General features: G+C 44.3%; 1 protein-coding gene across 5 annotated transcripts in view; it reads left to right on the top strand.

The window, feature by feature from the left end:
* The window catches only part of stxbp5a (syntaxin binding protein 5a (tomosyn)), a gene marked incomplete at its 5' end in the record, with an annotated part of 91,571 nt that overhangs the window by 37,546 nt on the left and 35,364 nt on the right, over nucleotides 1–18,661 (top strand). For all 5 annotated transcript variants that reach the window (XM_084560402.1, XM_084560401.1, XM_084560400.1 and 2 more), the window contains 3 exons: nucleotides 8,335–8,469; nucleotides 16,554–16,617; nucleotides 18,541–18,624. In XM_084560402.1, coding sequence (XP_084416528.1) covers nucleotides 8,335–8,469; nucleotides 16,554–16,617; nucleotides 18,541–18,624 — 283 coding nt within the window. The remainder of the gene's footprint in view (nucleotides 1–8,334; nucleotides 8,470–16,553; nucleotides 16,618–18,540; nucleotides 18,625–18,661) is intronic.

Raw genomic sequence — 18,661 nt, 5'->3', positions numbered from 1 at the left:
CCGATTTTGCCACAAATCCACGGCAGCCCACCTCTACCGGGCGGACATGAGACCTTGAAATGATGCATATCTTTAAGCCTTATTTTAAAAGTGGGAATCGTGTAAAGCTTCACCCTTCTTTTCAAACCTGTTTTTCATGACAAGCCCTAAGCATGTTTAGACATAGAGGTCCATGGGGATTGAATTACAGTCCTTGCACTGTATCGGCTTTAATTGTAGCCTTAGAGATTGGTGCTTGGTGCCAACCTTTGTTGGTGTGCTTGAACCTGCATATAAAACCAGTGTTAGGCATGGGCTCATTGATAGATGTCATACATTGTCTTTTGGGACTCCTCTGTTGAGCTGCTGGCCGTCTTGGGACAAGTGAGCAGGCGTAGCTATGTAAGGCTATGTATTATCTTAACTGTGCGTGACCGTGCACAACTCTTGACACGCATGCAATAGGCGTATACGAGCTCAGAACAAGTAATTTGTCTTGCTTTTATAATGCCATTATTTGAACTATAACAATTTGTTTTTCAGTGTAGTCCTTCCTTTGCAACAAATCTTTCGATCTTCACAGTTCAAGTAGAAATTAAATGCTTTAGGTGAAATGTAATTGTATCTTACGTCGGTATCAAATTATGTTCAAGTGTTTGTAGATCAGCACTCCATTTGCCTTCTCTGTGTACTTACATACACCTCTTCAGTCCTCCGTTGCCATTATTACAATAGCCATACCCCAAGGAGAAGACTCCAGAGTTAATGGGACCTGGATGAGTTCTGTTAGACTTGTTTTGCTACAACTTTCCTATCACTCAGTTTAGCCAATTGCACTCCACTTGTAAGACGCAAACACCTTTTGTCTCTGCTTTGTTTAGTGTATGAAGCTTTTGTTGCGTGGATCACACCTTTTTAACGTAGCCGTGAAACAAAATACCGTGAGGGTACGCATCTCCAAAATCAAGATCACACAGAAGTGTCATTTGAAGTTAGGAGTGACCGTTGAAGTGAAGAAACAGTGTCGACCGTTTTCAAGGCTGACGTGTCGCAGGATTGAATCAGACAGATCCGTAGAAACTGTAAAAAGTCTCGGTCACTCGCCGCCTCTCTGTCCCATCCCTTTACCTTCGCTTTCTTTATTTCTTCTCCCCTTCTCTGACTGTTTTTGTTTTTTCAAAGCTTGACTTTAACTCGTCAGCATTTCCTCCACCTACAAAAGGACAGTCACGCATCCAGAACTGCCAAGACAACCCCCTAACAGGATGCAACTGAATAAAAAAAAATAAAAAAACACAGTCACAAGCCAAATGAAACACTAAGCCAGTCCTTCCAAGGTTTATCAGTAACTCTAGATCTCAAGATCGGGGGTTAACAGTGTTATCGTTAGACGACAGATCTTATTTTTTCATGATATAGAGTTAATTATTCGTTAGCTTTCACGACAAAACAAAAGGCCACTTTCTCTTTTTACTTAAACAGATAGGTGACAGCTGGTCTATTATTGACTACTAGAAATGAATATCGTCTGCTGTAATGATGTAACTGTTGCAAACAAAACTGGGACTGACGCCTCGACTCCCTGTTCTCCCTGCAGAGTGGCCTCCTCTACAGCAATGACAGCAGTGTTGAACGCTGCAGTCGAATGTGATCAAACGGACCAGGCGCTCGTTGTTTTTTTTTTTTTTTTTCAGTTCTAGAAAGCGGAACTTGTTTTCTCGTGATAAATGATCCTGTTATCCCAGAGAAATCGAGACCTTTTCCGTCCTCGAGATAACGACACGAATTAACCTGTTATCGTGAGATAACGGTATTGGAAAAATAATTTAAATCCCGGCTGTCATTGGCTTCCGTACGTCTGAGCTCTTTAACAAATACTCAGAAATGTGTGAACCTCGTTTAAAGTGCTCTCCAGTTATCGCATAAAAATAAATGAATGCACATGTGTTTTTGGCTGGACAGTACATCTGTGTATCTTGAGTGTAGCGCTATAGATCAACTTACACAGGACACCCTCAGAAGGCCCATGTCCATTCTCTCATGAATCACAACTGTTTTGGAGGCACATGGGAGACCTACACAAGGTGGTCATAATGTTATGCCTGATCGGTGTGCGTTTTAGAGGCTGAAAAGTAGAGACGGCTAGCAGGCATTTCACTCCACTGTGCAGAGAGCCTAGCCTGGGCTAGGTGTTCCCAATCACCTACTTAATGCACAGACCTGAGTGTTATTGATTTAGCTATCTACAGTATCTCTTAGCAAGAGAGCAATTCATTTTAACACCCAAAATGTTAAACTGTTCCTTTAATAGACGGCGGTGACATCCACTGGGTTCAGCTCTCTTGCTAATGTCTATCTGTAGCTGCCCTCAAATTGAATTCATGGGCTCGTGGTTACAACACGGGAAGCTCAAATGGTTGCATCAGTCGTAAGTCGTGAGCGCACCACTGCTAGGCAACTGCTGCCGTTTAGAAGCCACCGAGGCACTTTAGCAAACTAAAGACCAGGCAACTTAATGTGGAAAATGTAAAAGCAATGAGAGATGAGACTGTGAAAACGTCCTTTTTACGAGCTTATGAATACAACAGGAGGATGCCGTTCATAAAGATCCTTCTCTCCCACCTTCCCCCGCGGCTTTAAATTCACCTTTATGAATCTATATGGTGCTTTTCATCTCAGGGCCCATTCCAATACTCTCAACCAGACCTTCCCTTCTTCTCCCCCCCTCTTCGCCCTGATCAGAATTTAAGTTGATGGGTGAAAGCAGTGTTGCAGAAAGCCCCCCCCGAGCGTCGGCATCCATTCACATCAGATCACAGGCACTAGGAGAGAGGAGAGAAGGGAGGAGAGGAGGAGTTGAGACAGACTGGGCCCCAGCCAGAGAGCAGTGAGTCAGTCTGTGGGAAGGAGTGTGGGGATGGAGGGAGTGCAAAAAGAAATCCTGCCGAGTCATTCTGGCGTAGGATGCGCTCGTCACCTCCTGGCCTCGCAGGAATGCACTGCAGATGTGGATGCTTTCCTCAAAACGGGGGGGAGGCGATGTGATGGGGGGGGGATTTTAGCGGGGGTGGGGAGTGTACGCATGAAACATCTCAGCATTTTTCCTCGTTTGCTGCATATCTGGTTAAAGCTGCTCGAATCTCTGAAAGCTGATCAGGCTGACTTGATATTGGTACTTAAGGAACCTGAATCTCAGGTTTGATACCAGCAGGAGCCTGTCTTGAAGTATTTAAATTAGATGCTTTAAAAATATCAATTACTCAGTTGAGCAGCGGGATCAGAGATATTTGACTGACTGAGTTTGCTGCAGGCCTGTTGATTTAGGCTTAACCTTGTATCTGTGCAAGTGCACATGCTTTAAAACGACGATCTAACTCCTGCTTGGTTTCAGTTGCGATGAAGGTACTGATTTGGATTGCGGCCGAGGGTGTAAAAGTACTCAGGGGACGTGTTCAAGGGATGTGTGTGCGTGCGGATTCAGTCTGGTATCAGATTTCATTCTTTTTAATTGCCACCCTGTGGTACGTTGGATGCAGATTAGAACTCCTCCATCCAGCCTGGAGCTTTGCCAAATAGTATATCATTTACCTCTGTTTGATTTGTGCTCTCTTATATTCATGGACAATTTGTCGCATGTCCAAAAGGTATTTTACAATTAATATTAAATGATAATTATTTTTTTTTGCTTCTTTTGTTGCTGCGTAATCTTCCCGTCTTTTTCTGAATCTCCGTTCCAAACTATGCCAGAAGGGATATTAGCAGTCTCAATTACTCCTAAAAATCTCAGTCGTTTTAGAAGTTTATAGCAGCCGTATAATAATTTCATGACGACGTGATATAATATTTTGATCAGTACTACCATTCTCTCTCTGTGCACACTAGCATAATTCTTAGTCCTAATGTGTAATAATACAATACTTTTAATGAACATAAAGACTATGGAATTATAGTCTGCAGGAGTCATACTTGTTTTGTGCAATATTATTGTGTAGTTGTTCAGCTGTTAAGGGTCGGTGGTCAAGTTGCTCAGCAAAAGAAAAGGTGTCTCTAGATCAAGGTTGGGGCATAGACTCTATATAAATATGGACAATGCGTCCCCACTTCCTTGCATTGGCCAAACTTGTGCTATTTTCCCTGGAATACGGGCAGCGCCATCTTGCGACTTTAGAGCCATACTACTCTCACAGTGGCATAGTGGCGAGGTGGTTAGCACTGATGCCTCACAGCAAGAAGGTCCCGGGTTCGAACCCATGGGCCTTTCTGTGTGGAGTTTGCATGTTCTCCCTGTGTCTGCGTGGGTTCTCTCCGGGTACTCCGGCTTCGTCCCACCGTCCAAAGACATGCTGGTTAGGTTCATTGGTGATTCTCAATTGGCCGTAGGTGTGAGACCTGGAGACCTGTCCAGGGTGTACCCCACCTCTCGCCCAGTGGCAGCTGGGATAGGCTCCAGCAGACCCCGCGACCCTTCACAGGAACAAGCGGTTACAGAAGATGAATGAATGAATAAACTCTCATTGTCCTACCAGACTGCTTTACGGTGTAGTTGGCATGGCAACTGGTAGTGGCCATTGTGTCATATATACTGCAGCCAGCCACCAGGGGGAGCTCTACTTGCTTTGGCTTCACTTTTGAGGAGCAGTTCTGTCGTCCATCTTCATACAGTCCATGGGCATGGCAGGCAGAAGCACATTACTCCATCTGTAAGAATCATCCTGGTTGAGAAGAACTTCACATAAAACCATGCATTGGAAAAGATGATTTTTCTGAAGTATCCCCTCACTCCAATTCACCGGCAGTGAACCGTGACTTCATACGTCTAGCCCACAGTGCAGTTAGTCTTGGAGTCGGGCAGTGTGGCAGGCGTCTGTCATTTCGCCTGGCCCCGAGCCTGGAAGCTGGCAGCCGCCTTTAGTGTGTCGTGACCACTTGAAGCTGGAGGTTTCACCAGAAGACGCCGCGCACACGCGGCAAGTGTGAACACAATGACGCTCGCGTATTGCCCAAACAATTGGGCACATGTTTGCACAAACACACGGACACGGACATGTGCTAACAAACTGCGAGCAAATTTGTATAATTATTCTCGTGACGCTACCTCTCATTTGTCCCTCTCAGAACAAATACTCAGTCAGCCTGTATGTGTGATCATAAGCACATCAGACATATTTATACACAACATACATTTACATACAGCACATGTGTAATTACATTAAATCAGACGAACTGCTGTGAAGCAAGTAATGCAGACTAGCATGTATAGAGATATAAATACAGACAAATAAAAAAAAAATAAAAACATCTCTTTGGAAACCAACACAAACACCAGCCCTCATATTCATAGACGAGGCACATCTGTTTGTGCAGATGGAAAAGGACGTTAGACTCAGTAAACAGACTGCTTGTACTGTGTACGAGGAAGCCACATTTCTCTTGAAACCTCATGTTGCTAATGCATCTTCCACGGTTAAGTGAGTCTGTACAAACATGCGCATCTCGTTTTTGGCTAATTTAGCTCCTGCGACCTTGCCTTCTAAAAAAAATATTATCATTTCATATCCAACCAGTAACATATTTGAGTGTCCTACAAGTTATTCCACTAATGTTTTAGTGGCAACTTGATACTAACTTCTCAGAAACATATTTGGCAAAACAAGTTTGCTGTCTCTATCCAGTTTTCATTTGTCACACGCTTAATGCGCAGGTACAGCAGTAGTGAAATGAAATTACAACATCTCCCCCTGAAATAGCAAGTCATTCAAAGTTAAATAAATAAATATAAGAAAATAAAAAATAACTTTGAGTAGTATAAACAAGGGATTGTGTAGAAGACAAAATGTCTGATTATAAGGAGCAAAAAAATATACTGTTACAGGTTTCCTATATTACAAAACTGTTAAATAACATTAAAATGTTATAGAAGACAGGCTTGACCTTTGTTTAAAGATTAAATAAAATCAGTTTGTCTGTTTAGGATTTGGCCATGTGATCATATTAAATGTGATTATTTTGTTTAGTGTCAGGTGCACCTGTCCAATTATTTTTGAACTTCTAATCTCTGGATTCATTTAAAGCACAGGTGTCAAACATACGGCCTGCAGGCCAAAAGCAGCCTGCCAGAGGGTCAAATCTGGCCCGCAGCATGAATTTGTGCGAAAATAACCGCTATGCCTAATTTGTTGCTGTTTTAGTAAGCGACGTGGACGGAACACAACACTGAGACACAGGACTAAACAGCAGACACCAACATGCCAGAATTGCACCTATTTTTCTTAAGAAATTTCTTTTTTTTTTTTTTTTTTTTTGAAGGATAGTTTATTAAATGTAAACATTCTCCTAATTTACTGGTTCTTCTTTGCACCAAAACAAATGATAAAAAAAAATAATCTGAAGTCGTCATTACTTATAGTTTATTATGCTCTTATGGTACTGGTCCGCTTGAGATCAAATTGGGCTGTATGTGGCCCTTGAATTAAAATCATATAAAGGGTATACAATATATTTTCTGCTCATATTAAACTTAACCCCTTGTGTCGCAAATTCGCGACGCACTGTTTCCGCTCAGACTGCAGCCGAAATAACGCATGTAATCCTCCAATGCCGGTTTGTGCATATTCAAAAAATACCTAGGAACCTTTTGCAAGCACTAGTTTCTCATAGGACCGGCCGGAGTGGTAAGCAAAAACACAAATAATTCATTTCTTTACATAACTGAAAAATCAATTCAGGCGTCAAGGGGTTAAAACATCTGTTTGTTTTATTTCAGACTGCATGAGTTGAAGCACAGAGCCCGTTACAAATACATCTACACTTGGACATTTTTTTTTTTTGCCTGGTGTGGATCAGACCTTAGTCAAATAGCCGATGCCTCTCCAAAAAATATGAATATATTCATGTGTTAAAGCGGAGCGTGTTTTATAGTATGAGCTGCTCATCTCAATACAGCCCTGGAGCAACAGTGTGTGATCGACTAGAGAGAGAGAGAGAGAGAGAGAGAGGAACCGTCTGAGCATTTAAATATACAGGAGAGAGGCTGAAAGTCACTGCAAGGACAGAGATTTGTGTTGTGTTGCATGCTGAGCGTATGTAATCCCAAGTAAAAAAAAACAAAAAAAAACCTTTATGTTTTCATGTTCTTCTTCATAAGCTACTAAACTGATTCACCAAATACGTTTAGGAGGAGATGCAGTTATTTTAATGCAGGCAACGTAGAGATCCCACATGTTTGTGTCCCTGTGCTCCGACTCTCTGTTCATTTATTTGTTTTTTTTAGTATTAGTATTTAACCAAGGTCACAGTCTTCTACCTTGTCCCTTAACAAATCTTTCAATTTACCCCACATTTCCATAATTATTCCATAAAATATTCGATGATGGATAGTTTTGCTCAGTAAACTGAAATTTGGACGCACACGGTATACAGTAGAGCCTGATTGTAAACTCAATGCCAGTTTCATTCATTCATATTTAAGATACTACCTTAACTGAATGCAGTATTCTCTCACTGTGTCTGAATACTCCGACAGCAGATATTGCACTCAGGTTTTAAACTTGTTATGCCGAGCGACTCTGCGCCTGAGCATGATGTAATCTGTCGGGATTGCAGAGGAAATACTTCAATGTGACCTTCGCTGTGAAACGCCGGGCACGAAGAAACCACAATAAATAGACACAGCTTTATTTCTCTCCCCGCGCGGGTGGGCCGTCCCACGTGACGAAACCTGCGGGCTTTATCTTGTAGAGATAGCGGGCCCGGCGGAGTCCACAGGTGTGGACTCGAACCCCGCCGAGCAGAATCGAAAGGATCGCCGGAGGAGCCGAGCGACCTTGAAATATTGGGAAGCGCGTTATTATTATTCCACAGACGGGGTTGGAGGTTGAGTCGGAGGATGGATGAAAGAACAAAAAGATGAAAAAAAAAAAAGGATGGGAAGATGAATGGATAGCCACAGTTAAGGAGGGAAGGGTTTACAACCTCTCATTAAATGTACGCCTGATGGATGGATGGAAGGAGGAGATGAGGGGGGTGGGTTGGGGGGGGGGTGATAATGAAAACAGGAGAATTATGGGTGACTCTTTGCCCTCGTGTATCCTGTGTAGCGAAAAAAGGGGAGAGCTGATTGAATGACTCAGAAATCTCTTTCTTGCCACTCTCATCTCGACTGCTTCGGCCTGGTGGAGTGGTAAATAATCTTCTCAAAGTTTTCCATAATTCGTCTGCGGGTGTAATGGGACTTTAAGTGATTTTCAAGAAGCTCCTGTGTCTTTTGAGCGTCCCTGTCTTTCTCCACGGTCTCCTTTAAGCAATTTTCCACTGTCCTACTCTTCTAACGCTTATTACCCTCCCTTCTCTCCACAGAATAACTTTCTGCCACCTGCCCTTCCAGAGTAAATGGTTGTACATCGGCACAGAACGAGGGAACATCCACATCGTCAACGTGGAGTCCTTTACGCTCTCAGGCTACGTCATCATGTGGAACAAAGCCATTGAACTGTGAGTGGTCCCGTCGGCTTTTTTTTTTTTACCCTCTGATGCGCCCATTCTCCGGCTTTGCTCTCCGCACAAAAGGTTAGCCGCTGTGAGAGTTTTGCGTCACATGGAGGGGTTTCTTGTCCGAAGTGAATCACTGATAAGTGCATGAGTATTCATAATATCGCCAGCGCTGCAACACAGATCTCGCGGTCTATTGACTCACCTTGCAAACACTTTAATGAGGGGAGGAATGCCGCGTGATCAGCATTTTGTCTTCTAATAGTTTAAATGTAATGAGATAAGAAGGAATCATTAGTCAGTCTATCGTTTCCAGGCGCAGTATCGGATTCCAGGTAGCGGGCAACCTGTCTCTTTGCTGTTTCAATGGATCTGTCAGCTTGACAGGCTCCATTTTGGCTCCCTGCTGTCGAGACTTAAATTATTCACTGGAGCATTTTGCTTCACGCTTTCCCCACATCCCCTTCTGTGCACGCATGTGTGTTTGCATATGTGTGCGAAGGAAAAGTGGAGAAGGGAGGGGAGGGGAGGGGGGGTGGAACAGGTGTCTGCCGAGATCAGTGTATGGTACACACAGACGTCTCGTCTCGTCGACAGGGCTGCGGGGAAGAAAAGCTCGAGAGCGAGTGGCGGGAGGGAGGCGAGGGGAGCGAGAGCGCATGACGGAGGGGAGAGGGAGTGGAACGGATGAGACGGGGCTTTTGCCTTGGGGGGAAAGGACACGCGGAGGCTGGGGGAGTGATGGAGGAGGGGAGCGGGAGTGGTCACAGAGGGATAAATGCAGGTAACAGAGGGCAGAGCGGAAGATAGACGGGAAAAGGTTTCCAATTAAAGATGAAAGGGCAAAAGAGGAAGGCAAGGTGTGATAAAGGTGAGATAGAGAGTAGATGTAGGTGATAGAGAGGTAGATATCCTGGCTACAGGTCAAGCAATAACGCCTTCTCCTCTTTTTCCTCCTTCACCTCGCTTCAGATATCACTGCATTTTTCCATCCACACATTGTTTTAACAAATCACCTCCGCGTGTGGGAATGAAAAACTGCTGCGCCTGAAAAAATATCTTGGGCAATGTCAGAAGTAGTTGCTTGATTGAGGAGGGGGAAAAAAAAATCTTTGCTGCATGTAAAGCAAGTGTGACTAACAATTCAATCAATATACACATTCTGGAAATAATGGACTGAGTTAGGCGTTTATCCAAAGCATTTTCCTCTTACTTACGTTCATATGCAGACTCACACACATACTGCAGTCAAGTAAACTGCCAGTGGGCTGGCCCTCGCTATTAGGTGCGGCAGGGGTTCAGTGGTTTGCTCAAGGACATTCGGACGTGTAGGCAAAAGGGTGGGGGCGCAGATCGAACCCCGTGCCAGCCCTGTTATTATTAGGATATAACCTGCTGGACAAGACACAGCCACTTGAAAATGTGTGTTGTAAGAAATTGGCATCAATTTCTTTGTGAGCTGAAGTGAAGGGCACACCTCAGGGGGAACTGTTACTCCTTTTAGCTGTATACAAATATGTACTCCCAGACTCTTGCTGTTTTTACCCCCCCAGATGGGTAGCTTTTGGCATATTTTGTAATGACAACCATAAACCCTTTTTAAACATATGAAACCCCTACGGTGCATCACAAATACTCCACAACTCCTCCTAGGGCCCCCCTTCTATGACAGGTTTTGATAGTTTGGACTGCCTGTGCTCAGTAAATTCGGTCTGAATACTTGTTAAGGCAATGAGCATATGTCTTCGTCTGGGACTCCCCCAGAGCCTAGGATCGCCACTGACCTCAGGCATATTTGGATGTTGCTTTAAGGTACATCATTCCTTTCTAAAACTTTGAAGAAACTTATGGAAATAAAATAAAAGGTTTGTACTTTAAACTGACTTAAAGGGGAACTACTGTTTTTTACAACCTGGACCTTATTTCTAGCATAAAATACGGTTGTTTACTCACCCATATAACTTTGGTGTTATTTGGAGTCGTTCGTCAAGATATTTAGATCTGCGCATATCCATATAGTGGGAGCGACTGGGGCACCGAAACGCAGCCTCTAAATAACGCATTATCTGCCGCAAAACTCGTTCATTTCACCAATATTTTGTTATGATACGCTAGTGCTATTCCCCGTTGAGTCCGGAGTTACCTGTTATCTATTTGCGGACGTGCAGCGGTTTGTTGTTCTTTGACCAGCTGTTCCTCTCTCTGCCTCCACATCCTCCTTTCAACGGGCTCCCTATCCATATACTCTGGCTCAAAACGTTAAGGACGTACATCATAAACAAAGTCGTCGTCCACAATCTCAGAATCGGAAAAATATTGAGCCATGTTGCACAAAACTAGCAGTAGCAAATTACAGGTGAACAAGCCACACGGGGTGCGCACGGCGCTCAGAGATGACATCATCCAGGTCAGAGGTTAGTAGGTCCATCTACAGACCCCGGATGATGATAACAGGTAACTCTGGACTCAACTAATAGCACTAGTGTATCATAACAAAATATTGGCAAAATGAACGAGTTTCGCGGCAGATAATGCGTTATTTAGAGGCTGCGTTTCGGTGCCCCAGTCACTCCCACTATATGGATATACACGGATGTAAATATCTGACGAACGACTCCAATAACAAAGTTATATGGGTGAGTAAACGACCGTATTTTATGCTAGAAATAAGGTCCAGGTTGTAAAAAACAGTAATTCCCCTTTAGTACCCCCTTCATGACGTCACAGTGACAAGAGCATTAAACAATAAAGCAAATACACCATGCTGCTGCACCATGGATGCTCATTTTAAATGCTTTAAAAAAGATTTTTGAATCATATTTACCTGCATGATCTGCAAACCTTCCCCGTCTCTAGTTTCTACTTTTCCTGATATCTGATTTCCTTATATCTTTGCTCTCATCCTCCATTTCCGCACGTGTTCTCCGTCGTACATCCTCTAACGCGACACTATTTTTCTGCCAGCCCTAACAGACATGTTGCCGTTTTCAAGCTGCGATTCTGTACGATTACTTTGAGGAAATCTGGTTTCTTCATCCCACAGCCGTTCTGTGTGATGTCTTGGGAGGTGGCAGCGGTGCCGGGAATCAGTTCTCGGGTTTCGCTGCACTCAGTTTGCATATCTGTTTGATTGTACGAGTGTGTCTCTGTGGTTTGCTTTGATGCAGATCAGAGAGGTGTGAGGTGATTCTCTTGTTCTCTCTCCCTCTTTCTCCTTGTGTCTCTCTGCCAGCTGCGGGGTTAGTGGGGTTTCCGTCCAGAAACAGAAGCTTTTGTGCCTCTCCTATTGTCCCCATGTGATGCTGCCATCAGACGAAGATGGCGTCTGAGCTTAATGATCTTGGTCTTAGTTACTGTAACTCCAGTTTCAGTCGTAACGACCGGTTGAGCGATAGATTTCTAATCAGCAAAACTTTTTGGAGCTAATTAATAGTTTTAGTCACTCAGTCAATCTAAAAAGAGAAAAAAATCTCTCATTTAACCAAAATAAAATAATTTGGAAGACGTCACCTCGGGTTCTGGGAATTTGTAATTATAATTTTTCACTGTTTTCTGACTAAACAGATGCTTGGTGGACCTAAAAACACAGAGTTATTGAAAGAATTACTTAAACATTTAGTTTAAAGTCCTACCCTGTACACCTCCGTTGCTCTGCTGTAATGAGGCTAGAATGTAGCGTGCACCGGGGTCACCATCCCTCGGGCCCTTCTATTTGGAGACAAGCTGCAGTTGCTGTGCCAGTGGCCCCGGGCCCTGCCTGGCCCACTGCTCCATGTATTTGTATGACTCACACCTCTCTTCCCAAGCCACTGTACTGGAAGCTGCGCCGGACTATTAGACAAACACCTCTCCTGCACTAACTGCACGGCACCATAGTTCAGTCGGCGCTAAAGGCGCTTGCATTAAGGCCACATGTTGGATCTGTGTTTACTCACACGATGCACCGTTTTCCAGCATACGTGTGCTCTCGGTGTACGCAAAAAAATGTTTAAAAGCATTTGTCTGGCCTGGCCGTGTGTTCATGCGTGTTTCTGTGTGTGTGTGTGTGTGTGTTTGATTTGTTTCGGCTAAATGGTCGCCGGGCACGGGGAGCCCAGGAGAAGTAGGACAGAGGTGGCAAATGTTTACAGCTTGCTATGACACATAGTTCACGTGCACATGTCGACCCGAGGCGTCTCCTGTTCCATCCGCTTTTATTTTCTCCCGCTCCTCCACTCAGGAGCCTGAAGCTGTTGCAAATACTAGGTTGAATTTTTAGTGCTTCTCCTTCCTGAACGTTGTCTTTTTGTGCATATGTAACGTCCTCAGCTGGTACGACAGAACGCTAGGGAAGCATCACAGCCTCCAGTGTCCTCTGAGCCATTCACACGGGGTCCCTGAACTCCAGGCTCCTGGTGTAAGCCTGATGTAGTGACCTTTTACTGCGGGACGTAGTAGTAATGCAATACCCTGGATGGAGTATTTGGAGGCCTCATTTATGCATTACTCACAATTTTCTGGTCCAGTTTAGTTTGTTAAGTTGATTGCAAATACTTGTAGTCTGTCGGTGTACAATTAAGCCTACATAGCTTAGCTTACATTTAAAGGAATGGTTTGACATTTTTAGAAATAATCTTATTTGATGAGGGGATAAGTAATAGTCTCATTTCTGTCCATTAAGTAAAAAAAAAAATCAGTCTTCCTTTACATTGTTTTACATAAATGCTGCTGATAACAACAACAACATTTTCCACTTTTATGAAGTGTTGGACGCCTTTGGACAAAATGCTCTTTCTGCAAAGGCCAGTAAGATCTGGAACAGTCTTCCACTCTCCATAGGGGAGTGTCCCACATTACAAACCTTCAAAACTCACCTCAAGCAGTGGTTGAAAGCAAACCAGTCTTGTAACCATTGACTTTTATCTTCTTAGTAATGTACTCTCTTGCGATGTGCTCTTATTGTGATCTATGTTTTTGTGTTACCTGCCTAGGGACTGCGGATGCAAATTAGCATTGTTGCTATAATCCGGCATATTCTCGTCTGTTGCTGTCTGAATAGATGTTCGTTAATGTGCACTGTCCCTATCAAATAAATAAATAAATATATTCTGAGATAATTTGTGAGTCATATGACTGAGCGAGGCAAGGCTAGCCGGTTTCAGCAAGATTGAAGCTTGAAGAGGGCCTCTGCGAGGTCGTAGAGTATTGTCAGTGCACTGTGGGGCCTTCATTGGTTTGGGAGTTATGGTTTTCATTGCACAATATGGCAAAAGGCAGCCATCCGGGGGAGCATATTTTACAGTTTTTTGTTTTGTTTTGGTTTTTTTTTGTTAAGGGACTCCAAACAATTGCTTGGTTTGCCCGTCCTAACAGTGCCATTCATGAACATGAGTGCATCTAAAGCAAAAAGCTACTGATTCATTTGAGGACTTGGAATTATAACCACTGACAGGAGAAGTAAATAACATTGACCATCTTGTGACAACTCAGTGTTCTGCTGGGAAACTTTTGGACCTGGCATTCATTCATATGGACATGTAGCACCCACCTAGACCAGACCAGGCACCCCCACCCCATAGCAATGACACTCCTTGATGGCAGCACAAGGTGTTGACCTGGCCTCCAAATTCCCTAACTGATCAAGTATCTGTGGGATGATCCACAGAGGCACCTCCCCTCAACCCATAGGACCCCACCAACAACATTGTGTTGCCAGACACCACAGGACACCCTCAGAAGGCCCATGTCCATTCTCTGATGAGTCACAACTGTTTTGGAGGCACAAGGGAGACCTACACAATATTAGGAAGGTGGTCATAATGTTATGCCTGATCGCTGTATGTACTTGCAGAGGTGGGAGGATCAGTATGGTTACGTCATGCTGTGAATTTCATACATAACAGTCATGTGTGATTGCACTGGAGAATCATACATAACGATAATTATGACATTCGCGTACACGCAGCCTGCCAAAGGTGACATGAGGCCACATACAGCACGGGCGGGCAGCAAACGGGCTGTTCCAGCAACCACGTTGCCGCGGAAACACTGTCATGGCGACGCCGCCTCTGCCGCCTCAGAGATTGTCACCCGGTGATGACACCAGATGTTCAGGACCTTCACCGTGTGCACGCGCGTGTGTTCTTGTCAGAGTCTGCCCTCTTAACAGGTATCCCAAATGCTTCTTTTATTCACACACAGATTCACGCAGTTTTTTGACGGTTAGTTTTATGTTTGTGTGTAAAAGGGAAATGCGGGTTTCTGTATAGAGGCAACGTTTTTAAATTCAATGAGGCCTGCTGATATTACTTAAACATCCCCCATGTGTCGTACGCACACCCAAAGACAGTCGCTTTATGGCGCATTTGTGCACTCGTGTTTGATACACATACATACAGTAATAGCTCATTTCCCTTAATGCACAAGTCTTTGCTGTGTAGGGGGAATACTTGATATAGGATTTGGTGCAGTTAAATTTTATTTTATTACAGAGAACTGGTTGTACTGAAGGTACAGAGAGGTGAAGAATTCCCATATTCTATGGCCGTTATATTTGTCATGGGGCATTTAGTTTAACTTAAGCAGTTACTGTGTCTGTGTGTGTGTGCGTGTGTGAGACGTGAAAGACCTTGATTCAGTAGCTGAAAGACAGACATGTGATAACTGTGCAAGATCCTATGAGAATAAAGGCGTGCTCACACCCAAACAAGCGAGCATGGAAACAAATACACTGGCGTGCATTCACAGGAAAACATCCCTCCATTGTGTGTGTGTGTGTGTGTGTTAGTGGGGGGTGTGTGGGTTTGTGTGTTTGTGGCAGAGCAACGGATGATTTTTGGGAGCCTGTCTGCGCTCTGCCCATCCTTCCTCTGTTGCCATGGTGATTCCTTTATCTCCAAACCTGAATGTGCGTATATCTGGACTTTGTGAATATGTTTCGCGTCAGATTTGTTTACTGTAGAACAACCGACTTTCGCAGAGCGGGTTCCTCGCGGACGTCTCGCGCGGGGGTTGGGGGGGCGCCGCCGAGAGAATGCCGCGTGTGAAACCGCGCAAACGAGATAAATCAAACCATTTGGGAGCGATAAACCCCGCGAGGAATTTGCATTTTGTAATTTAGCAAGGGCGCTAGTTGTGTTATTGTTCATAAATGTGTTAAGTTCTGCCTTAATTGTGCTGACATGCAAATGTGTGTGTGTGTGTGCTGGTGCGGACGGCCGTTAGCTGAGAGACAGCCAGTGAAGGGGGATTAGATAAATCAACAGCTCTGGCTGCAGCAGAGCTTAGGTAATAAGGCTCCAGCACTAACAGGCTAAATATAGAGACAACTGACTGACTGCCTGCCTGCCCACTAACTGCTACCTTCTAACAGACACACAAACACATTGTTGTGTAGTTCTTTTGCCCTTTTATTTATCCTTTTCACTGCTAGGGCGTGGGTCAAAGCAAGGACTTTGCCTTATCTCATTTTTGCATTACTTACATCTGGTTGCACCTCCTTCCTCTTCCTCCGCTCGTCAGGCATCCCTGCCCTTGCTCGGCGGCGCTGGGGTTACGTTTCAGGCTCCAGCAGTCACTCTTTTTTCCCAGCAGTGACCTTCCCTGGCATTCCTCTGCCCACATCATCTCTGTAAGGCAGGGCAGGTTAGATAAATTCTGCTGCCACGTGGCGCGCAGAGAAAGGAGATTTGACATAAGGCTGTCTGGAGGGTAAAGCACAGACAGGACAGGGGGAGCGGCGGGGCGGGAGGGAGGAGGGAGGGGAGCGGCGGGGTTGGCCGAGCGTTTTGCTCTGTCTTCACCGCTGGCATGCAAATGGGCACACGCACGTATCCACCGGGGACTGCCGGCCCCGACGGAGCCATCCATCACAACCTTCAGTGAGCTTATGTCTTTGAGCAGCCTTTTAGAGCCTCGGCGTGATTGGCAGCTCCAGCCTCCCAGCAGTCCTCTTCCACAGGTTCAAAGACACTTGCTCCCCACCCTAACCCGCTCCATACATCAATGCGATTGCGATGTTAGTGAACAATACTGTGATCTTGTAGGATGTCTGACTACTGCGTGATGGCTGAAAGGGGATAACACTCTCTCTTTGTCTTTCTCTCAAGGTCCTCCAAGGCTCACCCTGGACCAGTTGTCCACATAAGTGATAACCCTATGGATGAGGGAAAGGTAAAGAAACATAATTTTTCTTCAAATGCATATAACCGCACACAAAAGCCACTATAATGCTGCTAAGAAGACCCCTCATTGCTCATTCACCAAACAACCAAAACATAGCTGGCATAATGAGCTCCGAAATCAGAGACGTGACGTGTAGCACAGCGGCGTCGGCGTCTACTGCGGCATGTCCCATCACGTCAGCTCTCCCCTTCACACAGACGTCAATTCAGCTCCAGGACTACCTTGGACTTTAGCGGAGGTTAAGCTGCATACGTCAGCACTAATACATTTCCATTTTACTGCCATCCGGAATAGTGCTTCATTACCATTTCAGAAGCAAAACGAAAATAGATGTCCATGAAGAAGAACAGCAGTGGCCAAAAAAAGACCAGACAGTTGTTTCCGCAGACTGACGGCAAACTGGGATTGTTACTGAAAGCAGCACATGCTTTCGCGCTAAGTTGCTGGTGATGTAATCCGTTTCAGAGTGAACTTTTGACATGTTGACGCATCCTTGAAGCCAGCTCGACTTTGATATGTAGCGCATCGTGCCTGTCACGTGTCGGTTGGACGCTTCTTATCAGCGGCTTTCACTGAAAATCAACCGGAGCTTGATGTTGCTCTGTCGCCGGCAGAAAACATAGATTAAAAGCCGTCATTTTACTCAAGCATGATATCTTTGTTTTCGTTCAGAAAAGGGGCATTATTAAACAGGGAAGTAGTGGGTAAGACCCAACTACTAAGTGAATGTGACTCTCTGCATTCTAGTTTCCAAAAGTCTCCAAAACATAATTCCACAGTTTTCAAACTATAATGGGTTCAGCAGTCTCCAAAAGACACGTCAAACGATGGGTTGCTGTTGACTCTAGGCATAAATGTTGCAAAATTTATGCATTTGAAAAAGAAAGAAAACGTATTAATGTGGTCATACCCTAAAAAGGACATATTTTGTTTTTTTAGGGTATTGATGATTTGATGTTTCTGTCAGTGAGCGTGAACACAGAGACTCTTGCACACACTCCCCTTAAAGGGGAACTACTGTTTTATACAACCTGGACCTTATTTCTGGCATAAAATACGACCGTTTAGTCACCCATATAACTTTGTTGTCATTTGTCATTTGTCAGATATTTACATTAGCGTATATCCATATAGTGGGAGTGATTGGGGCACCGAAACTCAAAAGCAGCCTCTAAATAATGCATTATCTGACGCGAAATTTGTTCATTTCACCAATATTTTTATAACTCTGGACTCAACAGGGAATAGCACTAGCGTGTCATAACAAAATATTGGTCAAATGAACGAGTTTCGCGGCAGATAATGTGTTTTTTAGAGGCTGCTTTTCGGTGCCCCAGTCACTCCCACTATATGGATATACGCTAATGTAAATATCTGATGAACGACTCCAAATAACAACAAAGTTATATGGGTGAGTAAACGATCATATTTTATGCCAGAAATAAGGTCCAGGTTGTAAAAAATAGTAGTTCCCCTTCAACATTACATTTTTACCCAGCATATATTGTGTATAATAAAAAAATAGGACTTCCTCGTATACATCCTCATCCTCCCGGGCTGCATGCTATAAAGATTTGTGTTTTTTCAGCATACATACAGTGTACGTGACACGTATTTGAACTTAAAAGCGTTGACAGCGAGAGAACGAGATGCTGTTTCTATAAATAAGTTGCCAGACTCTAAAAAGGCTTACGTTCTTTTTGCATCTTCTGTTATCATCTCCTGTGAACCGGGGGGTGGGCAGGTTTCTTCCTAAGCCACTGTAGTCTACTTACACCTGGCTTCCTTTCATGCTGTGTGTGAATGTCAAATGTATTACTTCTTTTTCTGCCCATCATGGGGTCTACTCTATCCCCTGTCTGTCATCTCTCCTACCCATCTCACTGACTGCCTGTCGCTCTTCCTCTCCAGCTTATAATTGGATTTGAGTCTGGGATCGTGGTCCTGTGGGATCTGAAATCAAAGAAGGCAGACTATCGCTACACTTATGATGAGGTAGGCAAATCTCCCCGATTTCCTTTCTTCTCCAACA

The sequence above is a fragment of the Chelon labrosus genome (assembly GCF_963514085.1).
Source record: "Chelon labrosus genome assembly, chromosome: 14".
NCBI lineage: Eukaryota > Metazoa > Chordata > Actinopteri > Mugiliformes > Mugilidae > Chelon > Chelon labrosus.
Note: the sequence above shows the minus strand (reverse complement) of the source record. Positions and strands in the feature narration are given on the sequence as shown.